General features: G+C 53.2%; 1 protein-coding gene across 1 annotated transcript; it reads right to left on the bottom strand.

The window, feature by feature from the left end:
* Positions 1 to 6,814: 6,814 nt before the first annotated feature.
* On the bottom strand, positions 6,815 to 15,782 carry NRN1 (neuritin 1). The gene is made up of 3 exons (XM_063325960.1): positions 15,442 to 15,782; positions 11,011 to 11,155; positions 6,815 to 8,159 (listed from the first exon to the last, which is right to left on the bottom strand). The coding sequence occupies exons 1-3, from the start codon at positions 15,494 to 15,496 to the stop codon at positions 7,928 to 7,930; spliced, it is 432 nt and encodes a 143-aa protein (XP_063182030.1). The 5' UTR covers positions 15,497 to 15,782; the 3' UTR covers positions 6,815 to 7,927.
* Positions 15,783 to 17,428: the final 1,646 nt, after the last annotated feature.

Raw genomic sequence — 17,428 nt, 5'->3', positions numbered from 1 at the left:
CGGAGCAAGTCCTAAATTGCCGTGAGCTGGCACAGCTCCGCTGTAGTCGGTGAAAATGCCTTATAAAGGGCCATCATTTCTAAGCACAGCTCCATGACTAAGCGTCCGGCTCGTTTTACTTTGCATTTGTCTATATAACAGTTGCTAATGGCAATTCGTTTAACACGAGCATGAGTCGGAGCATAAGCTAAAGACCAGCAAAAGCTGTGCCTGGTGCGTAGGCTGGCTCTCGCTTATTCCTGCTGTGGCTTTTCCTAGAAAGTCAGCCACCGCAGGACTGCCTGACTGGTGAGCCTGAACAAACTCCTCACGGTTCCGTGTTAACGCTAGCAATGGGGAAAAACAAGCTATTCGCACAGGTGGGATTCAAAGAGGAGCTGAAATCACTCAGCTTACAAAAAAAAAAAACCACCAACAAACTAACCACAGCTGACATTAAAATGGAGATGGGGGAGTTGTGCAACTTTGTGCGTTCAGTGAAATATTGATGTTTTCTTCGTCTCCTAAGCCTTCCAAGTATTGATGTGCCAGATCTCTGACTTAGGTGGAGAGAGCACAAATCACCAACACCTGAAAAAAAAAGGAGGGAAGGAAATGAAATGAGCCTTTGATGCACAGCAAAAACAGGGAGCTCGCCAGCAGAGCGCGACGTGGCTGAAGCCGGACCGGGGTCTCTGCAAGAAGGCCGGGCATGGCAACTTGTCCTCAGCAGCCTAGCCAAGGACGCAGGCTGAAATTCACAGCCTGAAATGCCTGCAGCACAGCACCTGCATTGGGTAGGTGTGCTACAACATTCTTTAAAGCAAGGCTGCTTCCGCAGCAGACGTGAACCACAACTCTTGTGCTCCCAGGGCTGAAAGTTTTCTGCTACACAGCAGATCTATGAAGCCTCAGGGAAGCATCCTTTACCTATTATTTGTTGTTGTCATTTCAACCCGGACGTTTTCCTTCTGATGCACGCTAAAAGATAAAATAAGATCGTTCTAATTAATAATGCCTACCTCCTCATTTAACATTTTTCACCCACCAAAGATCTCAGTGTTACTCCCCTTTAATAGACAGTAGAAGTGAGGGTGAGAGAGATCAAATTAAATGTCTTGGCAACAGAACAAAACCGAGTCTTGCATCACAGGTCTAGTAAAAGGGACAAAGGCGCCTATTAAGCCTCAATAAAAAGCAAAGCTTAGGACAATTTTCTGACATATTGGATCCTTAAATGAGGTGTTGCGAAACTAATGTGACCAATGCTCCGTGCTAACAAAATATGTTCTGGATTTTTCATCTGACAAGATCATTTAGGGTTTCTTGGAATATGGGAAATTAAATGGGGCTGTGACTTCACAGGAATCGTTCCTTTGCGAAGGGCAGCTTGTGCCAGAGGACTGGAAAATTGAAAGTGCCCCAAAGGAGCACAGGAACAGATAAGACCTCTTTCACTACCGAGTCAAAATGAAATGCAGAAAGGAGCATAAATACCAAACTATCAATTTACTGTAAAACTTCTTGTACTTAAGATATTACTATTATTAGAAGTTCTGACAAAGAGATGCTATACTGGACACTTGATTTGGCTCTTAAAGAGGAGCATTTGGCAGAATTAGACCATGTACCTAGCCTGTCCTGAAGAAAACTTTGGTTTAAGGGGGGATAAATCTGATTAAAACAATTCCCATCAATGTCAGTGGTGATTTTTTTTTTTAGGTTTCCTTCCTTCTTCTATTGTTTTTCCTGTTTGGTTGGCTGAGGTTTGTTTTTTAGTTCCCTGCCTTAGGGAGCATCAGTTTGAATATCCAGTAGTTTCCAAAGTGTTATAAAAATTGGTGGTATTAAAGTGGTATTAAAGGATGCACTGCCCATCCACTCTTGAGTCTGCAGCTTCACAGCAAAAAAAAAAAGATGTCCTGCAGATTTGATCTTTGATGCTTGAGAGATTTAGTAAGTTTTTCAGTCCTTAATAAATTGATATAATAGGCAAGAAACCTGGTGGTGCACAGGACGATGTACACCCAAACACTTCATATTTTGGTGGCGTGAACCTAGAGCTCATGTTTAGGTAGCATCCCGGTCAGAGGCAAAACTGAGCATTCAAAATCCTTACCTAGGCAGAATGCATATTGAATTCAGAGGATACTTTTTCGCAGAGAAATGTTGTGTAAAGAAGGTCAGGGCTAGTTGTTTTGTCCGCTGCAGCAGTGCTGTTTCTATTGCTGAAGAGACTTCCAGTACCTGTGGGTATAGATTTCTGCTGGTGGATACCAGCACTCGAGTGAACTAATGGTCTGTCTCACCTTGACCTTCAGCAGGCTGTTTCCATCTTTCCTCCGTATCAGCTTAGGAGATAAACAAACAAACAAACAAAATAAAGCAAACAAGAAGAACAAAAAGCTAGGGTAGAGGCCACAGGCTGGGTTTCTGACCATTTGAATCATTTAAACCAATTTCTGCAGTTGCCTCCTGAAAGGCAAAGCCTATGACAGCACAGCCTGCCCATCCATTAGCAAACTCTTAGCTCAGGAGTGTGGGGCTTTGAGTGACGTCCTTTAACACAGACCAACCGTGGGGACTGGAGGAGAAAGGAACAGCCAATAACTCACCAACGACAGTGCCGTGTCTATCTCCCACATCACCTCCAGCTTTTCTTCTCACTGGTGGAACTGGGCAGCAGAAGGTCCTTAGCCCAGAGGAGCAAGTGAAAGCCCCTTGATGCAGCACCACTGCAATGGGCCGTGGGTTGAAACTGTCCCTCAGGAGAGACAGCAGCCAGCTGGAAGCATATTTGCCAAGAGCACCATTGATCATCACCTGCCAGTAGCCTAAAGCAACGCTTTTGGACAGCTAAAATTGCAACTGGTTTTGTGACAGAGACTCCTTTGCAGTCCCCATTACTCCCCCCCCACCCCCAAAAAAACCAACCAAACAACCCCAAACTCACCCTTTTGCCCTGTGAAGAAGAATGAAATGACTCTGAAAAATAACCTCATTTGCCACCTCCTCCTGCTGGTCCTGCTAGCCACCTCCTGCACCAGCCTCACTCTGCAGCAGCCCATAAGCAGGATCTGCAGCCAAGGCAGGAAAGGAGGGAAAAGCTGGAGGAGGAGGAGGAGGAGGGAGAGGGAAGACAGAGAGGCTGCATACCTAGAAAGCCAGGGCTATTCTTGCTGCCCACCCTGAAGGCACCACCTCCGCATCAGGCAGGAGTAACAGAGGGAAAATCTGGCGCTCTGGATTTAACAAGCTCACTTTCCTGTAATTGGGGCCCTCAGGCACTGCTGTAGTGCACCTAATAGCACTAATTATTAATGAATCAGCCCTGATGAATAGGAAGGCTGAACTGGCCTCTGTCTCCTTGGGTTGTCAGCCTTTCACAGGACCTACTGGATTTCACTGGGCAGGAAAGCAACTGCACAGATTTAAAGGGGGCCCTGGAGAGGAAGGGGACCGTGAGAGTCACCTATACATTTGTCCCTAGCCTGTGCAAACCAGCCAGGGACCAGTAGCGCCTTGCTGCTTCTTCCTGAGGCGTATTTGTAGCCACTGGAAAGTCCCGCGAGAAATGGGTACTGCACCTTACTTTTATACCTCCCGTATAGGGGATGTGTATAGGTATATAGAGGTATATATGCTCCCTCCATAAAGATCAACCTGTTTGCCCTCGCTACCATTCAGACAGCTTTTCCCATTTTGCGTGTCCTGGCTCAAGCTTTTGCTCCCAGCACAGGCCTTCTCCATCTCCCTGCCTACGGCCTTTGAACGGGAGCAGATGAGAAAGGAATCTTTTTTACCCTTTAAAGCAAAAAAAAAATAAAATCGACCACCACCTCAGGCTGGCCGCATCGGAGGGCAGCCCGAGGGGGGAGCTAGGCGCAGCCCTCCCTTCAGGGCTGAGCCAGGCTGCCCAAAGGTGGAGGCTGGCAGAGAGCAGCCGACTGCCAAGGGCGGGATCATCCAGCACCGGCGGGGAAGGAGGGAGCCAGCTTCCCGCCGCCCTCCGGGGACTGCGGGGCTGCGGTTGCTCAGTCAGAGCTGGGGAGAGGAATTAGGGCAGGCAGAGCCGCAATGGCTGCAACCCTCCCCGATTATCCAGCCAGCTAGAAAGGCGCTGGCTTGTCTTTCGTTTCAGCGGTGTTTTTTCTTCCCCTGTTAATCTGCGTTTCGGGTTTTTTGTTTTTGTTTTTTTTTTTTTTTTTTCCTTGTGTGTGTGTTTGTGTGTGTATTTTTTAAGTGGGAGATAATTTTACTGTGGTAACTGTCAACGTTTAAATTATTTTCTGCTGCATTTTTCCTCCTCTCCAGCTCGCCGGCTCACGTTTGCCCAGGCGTTAAGGGGTGTTCAGAGGCTTGAACCTCTCCGGCTTTTGCCACAGCAGCCTGGGGCAGTGGGACCAGCCCGCCAGGCGACACCGCAGCCTCCCCCCGCAGCCCTCTCCTGCCAGCCCTTGCAAACCCTGCCTGTGCAAGGCGACAGAAGGCAAACCGAGTACGCTCGGTCCCTGCCTGGGACTTGGGGGAAGAGCTCGCCTTTCCTTAGCCGCAAAACAAGGCAAGACAGAGCAATCACCCCCGGGTTAAAACAAAAATCGACCATTGCACTCAGCCTTCGGAATCAGCACCTGAAAGGGGCAGAAAGGGGGACAAGCAATGCCTTGCGCATTGAGGGGCTCTTATAAAATGAACAGAGGGAAGGTGGGGGGCTTGGTTGGTTGTTCGTGTTCCCCGAAAAAAAATATCGAGCTGCCGGCGGGGAGAGCATCCCTTGCCGGTTCTCGGAGGCAGCTGAGCCTGAGGGACGGGGGTTTGCTGCCGTCCCTGCCGCCTGTGCGAGAAATCCCGGGGGTGCAATGCAGGTTTTGGAACAGCATATGCCTCCCCGCGCTCCGGCTCGCCCGGGATGACCGGTGGCCGGTCTGCGCTCCGGGGATGGACGCTAATTGTCATTAGGAGCCCGAAACGGGAGCCTTCCCGGGAGGTGTCCGGAGGGTGGAAGGAAGGAAGGGAGGGAGGGAGGGAGGGAGGGAGGGAGGGGAGGGCAGGGAAGGGGCCCGACCACCGGGCGCCCTGCTGCCGCCGGCAGCCCCATCCCGACCCGATCGGCTGTTTTTCCCCGGTTTGCCACCGTTTTATCATTCGCCTCAACGGAGGGCTAACTGGGGGACGTGCTAATTACGGAGAGACTACCCATTAGTAATGCAACCTCACGCGCAGATAACTCGAGTCCACTAATGAGCTGGAAATCGCCCCCTTATTACCGAGTTTTAGCTTTCTTCCGAGGGGTGAGGAAAAGCTGGCAGGCTTCCCGCCCACCGTCCTCCGACGGACGGGCACCGTCCAGCAGCCGGGAAGATGGGGGCCGCGGCGGGAGCACGCCCGGCCGCATCCCGGCGCCCAGACGGGGGGATGCCGGCAGCGGGCGGAACCGGCGCCCGGGCGTCCCGGGGCGAAGCGGGCTGCCTGCCGCCGGCGAAAGGTCGCCGGGGCCCAGCGATAGCAGACGCACAGCCCCTCGCACCCCAGCAAAGGGCTCTGCCTCCCCTCTCTCCTCGGCAGCTGGCATTTTGTGCTACAGGAAATCATAACGGCAGCGCCTGACCTCATGAATACAGAGATGTGCACAGAAAAAAATCAATTTAGGTCTAGATCCTCTGTGGGGAGGGAAAATAACCCAGACCATTTAAACAAAGCTCTGCTCTCCAGGGTTTTTCCTTTTTTTTTTTTCTTTGGTGGTGGTGGGGATTGAGTCTAGAGGGAGGGCAAAGGAAAACGAAATGCAAGCAGACCTGCCTCTGCCGGAGCGAGGCTGAGCCCTGCAAAGCCCCCCCCCCAACACACACATAATGTATTTTATCATTAAAAAATCAACATTGCTTCCAGTGGTAAAGGCGCCTGGCTCCAGTTCCTGAGCGCATTCGTTGCTGGGATTCAATCCGTTTGGGAAATGCAGATTGGCTTGCGACCCACTGTTTGATTTATGAACTGTTACATTTGCTATTGCTTACACATTACATTGCGGACTTTGGGAAGGAAGGGGAGCAGGGAGAGGGGGCGAAGGAGAGAGACCCTGCCACCTTACACATTGGCAAAGGAGAGCTATTGCACAGGCAACGGCTCCCCACCGGAATAAATCACCTCCAACAAATTTGCGGCCCCTACCTCCCCATCACCCACTCGCCCACCCACCCCCGGTGACCAGCTGGGCTCTCGCCTTATAAGTAAAAAGGACGTGTTTACTCTTTGATGTGTATTTCTTTATAAAGGCATCAGGCGCCTATAAATAGCCGAGGTTAGAGCAGCTTCTGCTGCGAAATCAATACCCCGTCCCCCCCTTCCCCTTGCTCCTTCGGCTGATCTGCCTTATTAATTATGAAAGGACTCCTCTGCGCCCCGGCTCCAGCTCCGCAGCCTCCTCCTTAATGGTGGTTGCTGCCCTCCCTCCGCCGGGGCTCCGCGCTGCTCCGCGCCCGCGGGACGGCCGCGCCGCCCGCCCCCCGACGCTGCCCCCCGAGGGGAGGTCCTGCGCCGGCTCCGGGCAGCTGGGAAACGGGGATGGCTGAGGTTTTGGGTTTCGGGAGAAGGAGGAAGGTGGGAGGATTTATAGCATATTTTTAAGAAAGAAATGAAAAAAAAAAAAGGGGGGGGGGAGGGGGGGAAGGCTGAGACTAACCAGTTCCGCCGCCCTGTCCTTGTTTGAACTGAAATTGCCATGCTCATCAAGGGATCGGTTCGGGATTTAGCCCTCCTTGCCTGAAAAGCACTCTCCTTTTCGAGATAGTCTAGGCATATTTTATAAAAAGGACGACACCCTCATTTCAAACAATAATTTTTATTTTATACTTCTGTCTATACTTTGTAGCAAATCTTTTTTTGTTATTTTTTTGCTGAATTGACTTTATAATAAACTTTTGTTTAAATTACATTTTTCTTCTCTTTTAAAATCAAGGCTCTTTTTTTTTTTCAAAATCATGTTGCTGTTGTTGGTGTTTTTTGTTTTTATTTTTTTTTTCTTTAGGTTTACATTTAAGCCCCCTTTTTGTGATCTCTACGGTTGGATATTCAGGTAATTTACTGGTATGTGTAACATCTAAAACAAAGAGGAGGAAAAAATTAAAGGCAGTGAATTCAGAAAGATGCCTTCGAACAGCAAGTAAAGGTAAACTCTCAGAGATCTGGTAGCAGCGTTCCTTCACTCCTCCGGGCATTTGGACACATCTCTTTCTTTTGCTCTTCCCTTCCTTCTTTCCTTCCTTCACTGTTCGTTTCCCTCCCTCGCTCGCTCGCTTGCTCTCTTTTCCCCTCGAGGAAAAATGCTTTTTTATTTATTTATATATATTTTTTTTTGCAGTGGAATGACCAAAAACAAGCGACTGTGGAGGAAAGATGAGAGATTGTGAATTATTCACCATATGCGTCACACGTGGACATCTACCTTGGATTCATCGCCAGTGCCTATTTTTTTTTTTTTGTCTGCGTTTTTGTTCTCGCCTCGCACACTGCCACATTTTTAGAGGAGCCCGCGGCCCGCCGGGAGGTATCCCGGCCGATTACAACCTTAGCATTAGGTGGCCCAGAGCAGTTCCTGAGATTGCTTTTGCACAACGAGGGCTCGCGTTTGTATTTTTTTTTTTTCCTTTCTATTTTTGATTCGAAGCGATAGTAAAGCTGAGGTCCGATTTGGGCTGCGCGCCGCTGCCTGTTTGGTAACATTTGGCAAATAAAACACAAAAAAAAAAAAGAAAAAAAGAAAAAAAATAAAGGGAGAACGCTTCCACAGTCCTACATGGGTGTTTCACCACCATCAGCCACCACCACCACCACCATCATCATCATCATCATCAACCACAGAAAAGCACAACGTCCCCAAAGCAACGGATGGACACTTCCTCGATAGATCCAGCACATGGAGAAGGTGTGGGTGTGAGTGTGCTCGCCCCCCCTAGAAAGGCAGCCAGGTCACTAGCGCGGCCCACAGAGCCGCCAGCAGCAGGGGCAAGGCCGGCGGGAGGAGGGACGGTGCCGCGCCGCTGCCGCCTCCGCACAGTTCAAATAAGCTGCCTTGAAAATCGAGGTTTTTGGATTCCCGTCTCAATTTCTCCCAGAGGTCTGTCGCTCCTTCCTGGCAATCGGTGAGCGCTGTGAGGGTGCAGGCGTGGAAATCATCCCAGTACCTGCAGGAGGGGAGAGCAGCCGCCATCAAAACAGGCACGCATCCAGCTACCCGGGGAGGTGGGGGTGGATGGGGGGGCCGCCCCCTCGGGTCCCCCTACCCCCAGACGGCGGAGCTGAGCGGGGGCATGCCTTAAAGGGGGCTGGCGCCCGGTGGGGAGGAGCCACCGCCTCCCCCGCCCTAAAACCCGGCTCCTGCCCCCCAACTCTCTCCCTTCCTCCCGAGACACCGGTTTCTGGGAGGGACTCTCGGCCCCTCGCCTCCCAACGGGCTGCCCCACAACCTGCGCACCGGCTCTCCTGACAGCTCCCGGGGGGCTGCCCCCAACCCCGCCACCGGCACCAGTCCGGGCTGGGCGGGATGGGGCAAAAATTGCTTTGGTGGATCCCTGCTGGAGGGGGTCTTTGCCTGACGGGGTGGTGGGGGGGTGGGGGCATGCAGCCCTCGGCTGGCAAACGCTAGTCTAGGAGCCCACGGGCTCGTCCCGAGGGTTTTTCGTCACCGGTGGTAACGGGCAGGTGGGGGTGGGAAAGGCATCGCTTTTCCCAAGCGAAGGCGGCATTCTGGAGGGTCTCGGTACGGCGTTAGAAACCCTCGGGAGGGATCCCCCGGGCGGGAGCGTGCCCTGACTGCGGGGGCAGGAAGGGAGGAGGAGGAGGAGGAGGAGGAGGCGGAGGAGGAGGAGGAGGAGGAGGAGGAGGAAGGACAATCTTCGCCGCCTGGACCTTCCTGGGCGCGGGGGACTCCCCATCCATTGACAGGGGTCTATGTGCAGCAAAGTGTTTCTTCTTCCCCAGGATAATTTCCAGCTGTTTCGGCACATTTTTCCTTTTAATTCTCGTCTTCACGGGGTCTGGACCGGGGCTGCCAACCGGGCAGAACCCGTCCCACTGCTCCACCTGAGGGGGGGCGGGAGGACCTTTGCTCTCCGCGCCTGGGTTATCGAAAGTCACCCCGAATCTGCCTTTCCGTCTCCTGTTTTCCCCTTTCCTCAAAGCAGGCGCCTGCAAATTTGGATCTTGATTTTTATTTTTTATTTTTTAGAGTAGTCCTACAGCCTCTAATTTATGAGCACTCTAAGCTGGTTGTAGACTCCCAATGTTTGCTACATTTGTAATAAATAATGAGATACTGAGAAGCCAGAGTCTGAGAGTGTGCCTCTCCTGCAGTATTTCTGCTGTAATTGCATCTCCCAAAGGAAAATTAAATCTTTTCCCATCCTCTTTCAATACACATCCTTGCACAGGGCGAAGGCAATCGGGTGGTGGGAGGTGCTTGGGGAAAGGGTCTTGCTTGGAAAAGAGGTACTTTTTACAGGTTGGGACCATCTCTGGTCTGGCACTCCAGGGCCAAAGGACATCATATTAAGACGCTGCTGCCCCATGGTATTTATTTCTCATGCAGGACACAAGATAAACCGCAACCTAGAATTTACAGCGAGGTGCCAGCCTTAGTAGGTGTAGCAAAGTCGTGCTTGGCTCAGAAATCTCTAGGCAGGAAGTGAAGAGAGGAGGACTACAGAATTTTCTTTTTCTCCTTTTCCTTTTCCCCCTCTCCTCTCCTCTCCTCTCCGTTTCTCATTTCACGTCCTTCGTTTTCTGATTTCCGGGGAGCAAAATCCGAAAAAAACCCTATTCCAAACATATTTATGTCTAAGGACCTCATCTAATTTCTAAATATTACTTAATTTATTAAATTTTTTTTCGGCGGAAGGAGTATGTGCCGGAAAACGGCAACCGGGAGACAGGTGAGTACCCTGTGTAGCCAGATTATTTTTTTTTTCCAGAAGTAACGAAAATGCCCGTTTCTGTGTCCCTGCCTGGGACGTGAGACCCCGAAGCGGGGCGGGCGAGGCCGGAGCTGGCGGCTACCCTGCCCCCGCCAGCCGTCCCAGGTTTCCCTCCCCCTGGTAAGATCCGCTGCCCTGAGCTCTGGGGAAAACTACCCCAAATTTACTGCTCCTCCAGCCGACCCAGTTCCTCCAGCTTCGCAGAGGAACTGGGGAGGAGCAAGGAGCCAATTTTGCAAGGCGACTCTTTTTCTCCCTTTATTATTTTTTTCTGTTGTTTCCCTTTTATTATTTTTCCCCTTTATCGTTGCCTCTTCCTTCTCCTCCCCTCGGTGCCAGGAGCGGGGAGAAAATGGGAGGGAAATGGGCTTGGGGGGGGAGGAAGGTGGAGGGGGAGGAAGGTGGGCCCGAGCGGCGCGGGGGCGGGGTAGGGGTAGAGGACAGCTGCCGCTGGGAGATTAATATTGTGTCTGGGGTATTTTCATTTTTTATTAAATTGTATTTTCCGAGGAATCGCTTCCTCAGCCCCGGCTGGGGTGAGCTGCCTCCCCTCGGCCTGCCTCTGCCTTCAGCGCCCGGGGGAGACCCCGGGGCCTGCCAGCGGACGTGGGTCCCAGAGGCAGCAATAAGAGAAGGGATAACAACCCCCCGTGCAGCTAATGTCAACGGCCCAGTGCAAAGCAGAAGAAAGGAAAGTATATAAGCGAGGAGCTAAGGAGGGGAGAGAGATTTTTTTTAAAAAAAAAAAAAAAAAAAAAAAAAGAGAGAGAGAGAAAAACCCCAAACCCACCCAGATTCACGGAGGGAAAAACGGAAAAGGACATTGTAAAAACTCCCTCCAGACTTCACAGTTCCCCAAGCCCGGCCGGTCCCCATGCCAGTGCGCTTGGAGGGGACCCTGGAGCAAAGACTCCAACCCCAAAGCACCAAACCCCGCGTTACTTCTGTTCCTTCCCACCTCCACCATCCAATCTCGTCCCCCCCTTCCCCAGCCCCTGGTCATCCCCCGGTCCCGCCGCCCCCGCCTCCATCCCCAGCCCCGAAGGAGAGAGGAAAGACCTACGCGCAGATCGTTTGGAGATTTCTCTTGTCGTCCAGGTCCTGCGGGTAGTTGGCCATGTTATCGCCCAGCCGCAGCAAACAGTCCGAGAAGCCCCTAAAGACCGCATCGCACCGCCCCGCCGCTCTCACCGCCTGCACCAGGTACGCTGGGGGGGGGCAGGGGCACAGGTCAGCTCCGCCGGGCCCCCGTCGGCCCTGCCACCCCCCCAGCCCCCGCCCCGCCACCCCCACCTCCCCCCTTCCCTTCTTCCCTCCCTCCCCCCCCGGCTAAAGGGTTGAGGAGCGGCGATTTGGGGGCAGGAGGAGGGCGGCGGGACCGAGCCAGGGTCGCCATAGGGCACTCGGGTCCACGAGTTAGGGGCTTTTCGCCCTTTGCTTTTTTAGCACCGGGGGTTTCGCTGCCCGTGGATTAACGGGCGTTGACTTGATTTCAATCTTTTTTTGTATTTTTTTGGTTTTTTTTGAGGGGGGAGGAGGAGGGGAGGCCAGGTGAAGATGCGCTGCCTGCTTCTCCTGCTCCTCCCGCTTCTCCTGTTCCTCCTGCTTCTCCTCCGATTATTTGCTCCTTTGTTAGAGAATTCCGCCTGGAAGCAGCAGGCGCGTTTCTCCGTACAAACGCTGGCGCGCACACATGGCTCCTTGTTGCTCAGGTCTCTTGTCAAATATCGTGCAAGACGCATTGGGAAAATAAAAATAAAAATCATTTAAAAATAAAAATCAGTAGAAAGAGCTGCGATAAAGGCACGAAAAGAAGCGAGTCCCAAAGCCACGCACGCTGCTGCGGGGGCGCCGGCCCCGGAGCTGCCCGGGCTCGGGGCAGCGGAGAGGGAAGGGGCAGGGATAAATCCCGCTCCCCGAAACCTGCTGCCTCGGGCACCCTTCGGGATTGCGCTAGGAAGGGGCGCTCGGTCCAATAGAAATAGTCACAAAACCAAGAACAGCCGCCCGCAAACGGGGGAAAGAAAACGAATCACGGCGTGCGTGAGATGGCTTCTCCCGGGTGTCGGTGGCTGCCGGGCCAGGCCCCGCGGGGGGACGGGACGGGATGAGACGCAGGGACATTGCAGAGGGACGCAGGGACACTGCAGCTGCCCGCAGGAGTCCGGCCAGGGCCGGTGCCGCCGCGCAGCACCGCGCACACTCCGCAGCCGCCCGCCCCGCAGCCCCAGCCCCAGCCGGCGGGATGGGGGAACCCGGGAACGGGGAGGATGCTGATCCCTAACCGCTCCGCTGCCAGTGACGGGGGTTGGGGACGACGTGGTGTCCCTGGGCCCGGGCTCGCAGCTGGGATGTCGCTGCGGCCAGCGGGGGCGGGAAGGGGTTGCCCCCCTTCTTTCGGAGGATCCCCCTGCCGCCCACACCGCCGGGGAAGGAGCGTTGTTGTGTGGGGGTCCCCTCCCGAGCCGTCTGCCCAGGACATGGATGTGGCAGGATGTTGTGCGTGTTTCCTTACCGGGCACCGATTACAAGCTAAATGGCTGACTCCAAAAGAGACTGTTTCAACCCAGATCCCCCTCTTGCCGTTTGATTCATCGCCAACATGACTTGGTGGCCACTCCCCTCTACACACACACCAGCACCAGCCGTCACATCAAAACCCCAGCAGGCTACAGACATTGGCTACGGTAGGAAAAAAAGCCAGGCAAACAAATAGAGAAGAACTGAGGACCATCCCGAGGGTAAAACCATGTCTTATAAAACCCGCGCCATCCCGCTCCGGCAGCTACAGGGGGAGAGGGGAGGGGAAGTTGCCACGAATTTCCCCCAAAACGTGACGGGCTGTACCGAAAATACGGGGTGCGAAGCGGAGCCGTGCCCCGGGCCGGGGAGGGAGGGTGCCGGAGGGACAGGTTTGGGACCAGCGGTGCTCAAAGCATCCCTCCCCTCCGAGGGGCGGCCTGGCCCTGTCTGCCTGCCCCGCTCCCTCCGCACAGGGTACCCCCGCTCCGAAGTCGCCCCAAATCCCACCACTGCCATCACCGCCACCACCACCACCACCAAAAAAATTCAAACGCAAAAGCGGAGAGACGAGGGTCCTGCCCAGCCAAAGGACAGCGGGATTTCTCCTGAAGTAGGTCGCTTGTGCCTTGCCGTGGCCCCGACCTCCCCTCCCGCTCCTCCCCGTCCTTCAAAGTCAGGAGTGTGCAAAGATTTGCGATGCAGCAGGACCGCAGGAGCCATCCGTAACGGATCGGGCCCCTTCCCGAAACCCGCTCCCCGGCTTTCCGTCCCCTCAGCCCGCCTGCCCTTTAGCAGCGCCCGGTCCCCTCCTCCTGTCCCTGAGCGCCTTCCGCGGAGACTCAATCCCCGCGCCTCCCCCGACCCCGTCACCTCCCAAAACGCCAGGGATTTCGGACAGATCCAATCCCCTCTGCCCAAATACATAACCAAATCTTTTTTTTTCTTTTTTTTTTTTTTAAGCCCCAGTGCATAGACATTTTTGAGACGAGCCGAACATCCATTTTACACCCGCCGTTACCGGGAACTGGGCAAAAGCAAATGGCCCTTTGCAAACCCCACAACGACAACCGAAAACTGATTTCGGGGAAGGAGGGGAGGGAGGGTGTGTGTGTGTGTGTGGGGGTGGTGGGGGGGTGGGGGAGGTTACCCGAAATACCGAAGGAGGAGCAGAGAGGAGAAAAGCCCTCCACGAGCTTCAAAGCCGTCCTCTCCCAGGGCACCGCAAAGCGACCGCACCGCCACCATCTCCGCGTTGTGCAGCAATATTTGGGGGTAACTTTCCAAATGAATGCTCATGCTCACGCCAGCCCGGGGACGGCGATTCCCAGCCACTCTAGCTATCTTTTGAAATTGCACCGTGAATAAAATCCTCCCTCGGTTGAATCGAATAAACACGAATAAGAGAAAATCCTCCTCCTCCAAACGAACAAACAAACAAGGAAGCAAACAAAAAATGCAAAGACTGAAATCAAGGATAACATCCAAATAATGCCGTCCCCTTTTTTTCTCTGACAGTACAGAAAATGGCCTTCTGAAGAGTTCAGCACCAGTTAAAATGAAATAGTAATACGAATGGAGGGGTTTGCATCGTATATCCACATTTTCCAGAGGTCAACATTTCATTGCAATATTTCTGGTTTTTTGCTTTTCTCGATGAGGAAATGTTCAAAGCATTTTGCCTCCTTCTTTCCTCCCTCCTTTTTTGTTCTCCCCCCTCTTTTTTTTTTTTTTTTCCTCTTTTCTTTTGGTACCCACAAAATGCTGCAGAGATTGCCTGGAGAGGGGGGGTGACCGAGCGAAAGAATCTCTAAATAGCAATGCCGAACATTTTTTTTTTATTGTAGCAGAATTCCTTTGCAGGCAAATATTTTCAAAGGTCTCTTCACACCTGCCAAGCTGGATAATAAAAGACGTGCTTTAATCGCCCTTGCCTTGAAGCCCGGTTTTGGATCATGCTCGGGAATATACATATTCAACATATAAATCTTTAAAATTTGCCTGTACAGGACCAAAGCGGACATTAACTTGGAGGTTGTTTAACGTCTGTAACTCAAAAAAAATTCAGCAAAGAAATGTTGAATAAAATGAACCTGAGAGCAAACCAAAAAGAACCATCGAAAACCCCCAAATATTAAACAAAATCAGCAACGAGCACACAAAAACACATACCGTCGTGGAGGGGAACCTATTCTATTTTAAGTAACTTAACATATATAGAATTTTTTCTGGACCCGCTCGTTTTTTGACAGCGGTTCTCCGAGCACAAAATTAACGATCGGACGGTGGGACTTCGCGATTTAAAAATAATTTTTATTTGTTTAATCCCCGCATTCGGGTGGATTTTTTTTTTAAAGTTAGCGATGGGTTTTGTTTGTTTTTAGGCTGCTCTGCAAATGGGAAAGCCTCCAAGTTCCCAAAGGGAGCCCTTTGCTTGTCCCCCTGATTTTCTGCAAAAAAACTTTGTAGCTACATCTCTCGCAAGCCATTTTGTGCCGGTTCTTATTTCTCTGTCCCTCGGGGAGGGGGGGCGGATTTCTTAGCACTGGAGTCCCCAAATTGGCGGTGGAAAGGAATACAGGGGATATCCTAAACGCAAATACAAATGCAGTCGTTCGTGAGGACGGAGAGAACAGGAGGGGAAAAAAGGAGGAAGAACAAGAGAAGGGGACGGGAAAAAAGCGAAGTAGGAATAAGCATGCACTGATTTAGGAAAACGAACAAAAAAAGTGATTTAAGAGGAGCAAAGAATCGGCTCCCCTTCCTGCGGACCCTCCACCCCCCTGCCTTGCCAGCGTGAAGAACCGCGAAGATGCCAGCGGGAAGGAGGCAGAGGGAGCGGGGAGCGGGGGTCCCTCGGCCGCCCCAGACCGCGGCCGTCGGCGCAGGTTATTCCGACATTCCGCTTCTGCATGCATCAGCCGGGCTTTTGGTGCACCACACAACTTGATACCGAATTTGGCAGTCCACTTACCTATCTGTACAGCAAGGATCAGAGAAATATATCTGCCGTTCAACTTAAGTCCCATCCTACATTTAGTAAAACCATTTGCGGCTGCAGATCTTTAAATAGTTACTTTGGAGAACGTGGGGGAAAGCTGAAAAATAGGCATTGCCAACAAGTTCCGAGCAGCGGAGGACTTTGCAGACAAGGGGGGGAGACAAGAGGAGAAGGAGAGAAAGAGGGAGGCAGAGGGAGAGGGCGAGGAGGACTAGCTGGGAATGGTTCGCTCCATTAGGAGGGGGCGGAGGAAGTACAGCCTCACGCCCACCACGGGCCCTGACGCGGGGGGATGACACGGACCGGGTTTTTTTTCCCTCTTCTTCTTTTTTTTTTTTTTTTTTTTTTTTTTTTTTAAAATGTGCACCCTGGAAGAGAAACGCCATTTATAGGCATCACAGGCTGGATTTATCCGCTCTCCCCGTGTCCCCCCGCCCCATTAATCGCCGAGAAACTCCCCACTCCCTTCCCACCCCCCTTCCCCCGGCGCTTCTCCTTGCCCCGTGTGGCGGTGGGGGGGGGCGGCAGCCGGGACCGTCCCCCCGGGGCGGGAGGGATGCGGGGGCGGGGGGGGGGGGACGCGCACACACACACACACACGCAGACGGAGGAACCGCCCCCCCGGGGGTGGGGATAGCACGGCAGAAACACCCCCGCCCCCCCCGCCCCCGGGCCGCCCCGTCGGGGCCGGCCGGCCCGGCCCCCGCGCTGCGGAGCGGAGTAGGGGAAAGGGAGGTGCGGGGGTCCCCTCCCCCTGCCCGCCCCTCCCCCACCATGACGTCACCCCCAGGCTGAGGTTTTGGGGGCGGGGGGGGGGGAGAGCGGGGTGGGGGGAGCTGGTCTCTCCCGGTCCTGCCTGCCTGTGCTCAATGCCGGTGGCAACAGCCCGGTGGCGGGACTGCAGAGGGTGGCGTGGGGAAAGGTGCCACGCGTGGGATAGCCCTGGGGAGCCGCAGTGGGGCCGCCGCACCTGTCCTCTGGGGATGTGTGGCAGGGCTGGGTGGTGGGGATGGCCCCGGCCGAGGGTACGTGGAGCACTGCCCAGGACAGGTCTTGGTCTTGGGTTCTCCTGCAGCCTGACGCCCTCCTGGGACCCTCCTGAAGGCCATCCCTGCCTGGAAAGCAGTGTAGGAGGAACCTAAAGGTGCCAGCGTGGGCTTTTCCCGGTGCAAAGTAACGAACCAAAATCCCACCCTACAGCCTTCCCCCTGGGCTCTTCTACTGCAAAGTTATTCCCCTCACCTTCACCAGCCATCTGTAGCATCTCCAGGAGCCAAAGGGGAACTGGTTGGATGAACTACTGTTGACCTTTGCTCTTCCTGGTCCCATGTCCCCCACTCTTTGCAGTGCCACTCTGCTGGCAGTGCTGTGGTGCCCTGGACAAGCTGGGCTATCAGTTGGTCCCCGTCTTTTACAAAGTGCCCGTGACAATCCTCAGATCTCAATGACAGAGGGACAGCAGGTGCCAGGCTGGATCCTCATGACCCCCATGGGCTGTAAATGCCTGAAACCCACCAGGCAAAGACAGGGATTGCATGGGGTTAAATGAATCAGTGCAACTGAAAGTAAGCAAACTGGAGGGCAAGATTAAAAGCTTCCTTGCTACCATTCACAAAATAGTGCTGCTAAATGCCATTGCCTCTTTAGGTCTACTTAATGTGTGCAGGGGCAGCCTGCATGTGCATCCTCTTACAGCCGTGACAAAACCCCAACCTCTGTTTCCTCCCTGAAAGCAGGAATAATGTTGGGTAACTAGGCTAGCAATCAGCTGGGGCCTGCAGATGAAAAATGTTGGCTTGTGTCCTCTGCACCTTCCCATTATTCCTTTTTGCTCCACGTTTTCTTCCTATTCATATACCTCCACTATGGACGGTGAGCCGTATTAGGGGACAGAGTTGTCTGAAAACTAACCCAAGGAATTAAAAAAAAAAAAAAAAAGTTAATTTTCAGCGAGCTCCCA

The sequence above is a fragment of the Chroicocephalus ridibundus genome, chromosome 2 (assembly GCF_963924245.1).
Source record: "Chroicocephalus ridibundus chromosome 2, bChrRid1.1, whole genome shotgun sequence".
In the NCBI taxonomy this organism is placed as follows: Eukaryota; Metazoa; Chordata; class Aves; order Charadriiformes; family Laridae; genus Chroicocephalus; species Chroicocephalus ridibundus.
This window is presented reverse-complemented; position numbering and strand designations above follow the sequence as displayed.